The sequence below is a fragment of the Tupaia chinensis genome, unplaced genomic scaffold, assembly GCF_000334495.1.
Source record: "Tupaia chinensis unplaced genomic scaffold, TupChi_1.0 Scaffold000355_1, whole genome shotgun sequence".
NCBI classification, from domain to species: Eukaryota; Metazoa; Chordata; class Mammalia; order Scandentia; family Tupaiidae; genus Tupaia; species Tupaia belangeri.
Window position 1 is genome coordinate 3,054,748 of NW_006159850.1, and position 2,174 is coordinate 3,056,921.

Sequence of the window (2,174 nt, forward strand, 5' to 3'; positions counted from 1 at the left end):
GGCGGGTGACAGGGCTGGCTTCTGTCCCGACCATGTGTGACTGTCCTGAGGCCACCGTAGTCAGTGACCACACGTTGGGGAGGGAGGCTTGAGACAGCAGGGATTCGTTCTCCCAGTTCTGAAGGCCCGCGGTCCCTCGGCCTCTCCAGAGCCTTCGAGGGAGGGTCCTTCCAACCTCCTCCAGGTCCTGGTGGCTCCAGCCTCTTCTCACGGCCTCCTTTGCTGTATCTGTGTCCAAATCGCCCCTTCCCTTCTGACAAGGGCACTGGCCATCGGCTTTAGAGCCCCTGGGCTCCGGGATGTGCTCGCCGTGAGATGTCTAACCATCACAGCTGCAGGGACCTTGTTTCCAAATCAGGCCACCTTCTGATGGGCTGCTGGACTTGGGGACACCATTCACTCACTACTGGCCACTTCACCTCCGGGACAGGAGTGAGCTTCTCTCCGAGTCGGGACTCCGGCGGCGATGGCCCTGATGAAACCCTTAGTCTGAGCCTAAGGACAAGTGGGCGTGGCAGGGCATCGCAGGGGCCCTTCTGCTCCAGGCCTGGCCGCGGCAGCTGCGCCTCAGAAGTGTCCCATGGCCAGAGACCGTCTCTGTCCACCTCGCCATTATGGGGGCTGGCACGTGCCGGACACCGCTGGGCCCTCCTCCCAGCTGGATGACCTTAGCTGCATACAGATGGGGCACAGGCTCCTGCTGTGGAGGTCACACCGCCGGCCGGGCCAGCAGCAGGTGGCAGGGGTGGCCGGGATGGCCGGGTGGGCTCCAGGTTCATAGCTCCTCCTCGGGACAGCAGGGAGGTGGTGCTGCCTGGGAAGCAGCGTGGGCAAGCCACGGGTGTCCCTGACAGCGGCATCAATAGCACCTGGGGACAGACTGGCAGGGTCCTGGGATGCACCGCGACCTGCTGAGTCAGGAGTCTGGGCAGTGTCACCAAGACTGGGAATTTCACCCCTAGACCCCCAGTGTAAGAACGGCTGGCAAAGTGGATCTGGATAGAGTCAGAGGTCAGAGTTCAAGTCCCAGACCTACGTGCGGCCTCGTGCAGAGATCGGCCTCGTGCAGAGATCGGCCTCGCCGGCCCCCGGCTCCCTCTCTGCGTGATGGGGCGGTGGGTAGGAGAGCCCCCAGGTCAGGTCTCCGGTATTTTCTGAGCTCAGTACTGATGGCGGTGTACCGTGAAGCGTGTGCCTTCCTGCTCTGGAGTGACCTCAGGAGAGTGGGGACACTCATAGGAAGAGTTACCTGGAGCTGCGGGTCCCGAGTTTGAGGTCCAGCTCCAGCCTGCTTAACTCCAGCACCGTGTGGGGCCTGGAGCCAGGGCCCGCCTGTCTGGGAGAGTGGGAAGGGCTGGAGGTGGGAATTTTGTTCTGGGCTGGGGAGTGGCTGTTATTTTAATAGGCTGTTAGAAATTAACGCAGAGAGGGTCCAGCAGTTAGCGTAATGGCTATGCCGCTGAACTCCCATGTAGTCGACCGCGGTTTGAGTCCTGGGCCTGGTGGCTTAAACTCACTCCGGGCACGTGTGCATGCGTGCCCAAGATCCCGAGAGGAGAATGGAGGAGAAGGGATTGTGGCGTGGCCTTCCCCACTGGGGGGGGGTGATTTCTCGCTTTCTATCTCTCTTTCTCTGTCTTTCTGGCGACTGCATGCACCCTATAGCAAAAACCTCTCCAAAAACAAAGAAATTAACGCAGAGATTGAGAAGACAGTGTAGGGTTCCCAGATAGCACCCCACGCTGTTTCCCCGAGTTTAAGTCTATTTACATATTTTTCATGACAGAGAGCAGGGCTGGCACCCCACAGGTCCCCTGCTGGGAGCTACCTCTTGTCTCTGGGGGCGGTCCTGAGCACACACACCTGTGCTTAGAGAGGCCCCAGGACACAAACCTGGACCTTCCCACACGGGTCCAGCCACGTTACCTCCGCACACCAGCCCGGCCCTGCCGTAACTCTCGCGTTAGTGCAGACACTCAGGGTGACTGGTGACGCGGACCGTCCTTCAAGACCAGGCCACGCCACTCCGTGCACGTTTTCTTCTCGGGCCTGCCTCCTGCTCTCAGATCCTGCACGACACAGTCCCCACGTGTCCTTGGGGCCCTCTGGGCCGCGGGCTCCTGGCTTCCCCATTGCTGTGAAGTCGTCCTCCCAGAGCCCAGCTGGCCGGTGTC

At 60.9% G+C, this 2,174-nt stretch overlaps 1 protein-coding gene across 1 annotated transcript in view; it reads left to right on the forward strand.

Moving 5' to 3' along the window:
- Positions 1-1,486, forward strand: part of CLMB (calcimembrin) — a gene marked incomplete at its 5' end in the record, with an annotated part of 14,000 nt that extends 12,514 nt beyond the window's left edge. Inside the window, 1 exon segment of the mRNA XM_027773480.1 lies at positions 627-1,486. Coding sequence (XP_027629281.1) covers positions 627-781 — 155 coding nt within the window.
- Between the last annotated feature and the right edge of the window lie 688 nt (positions 1,487-2,174).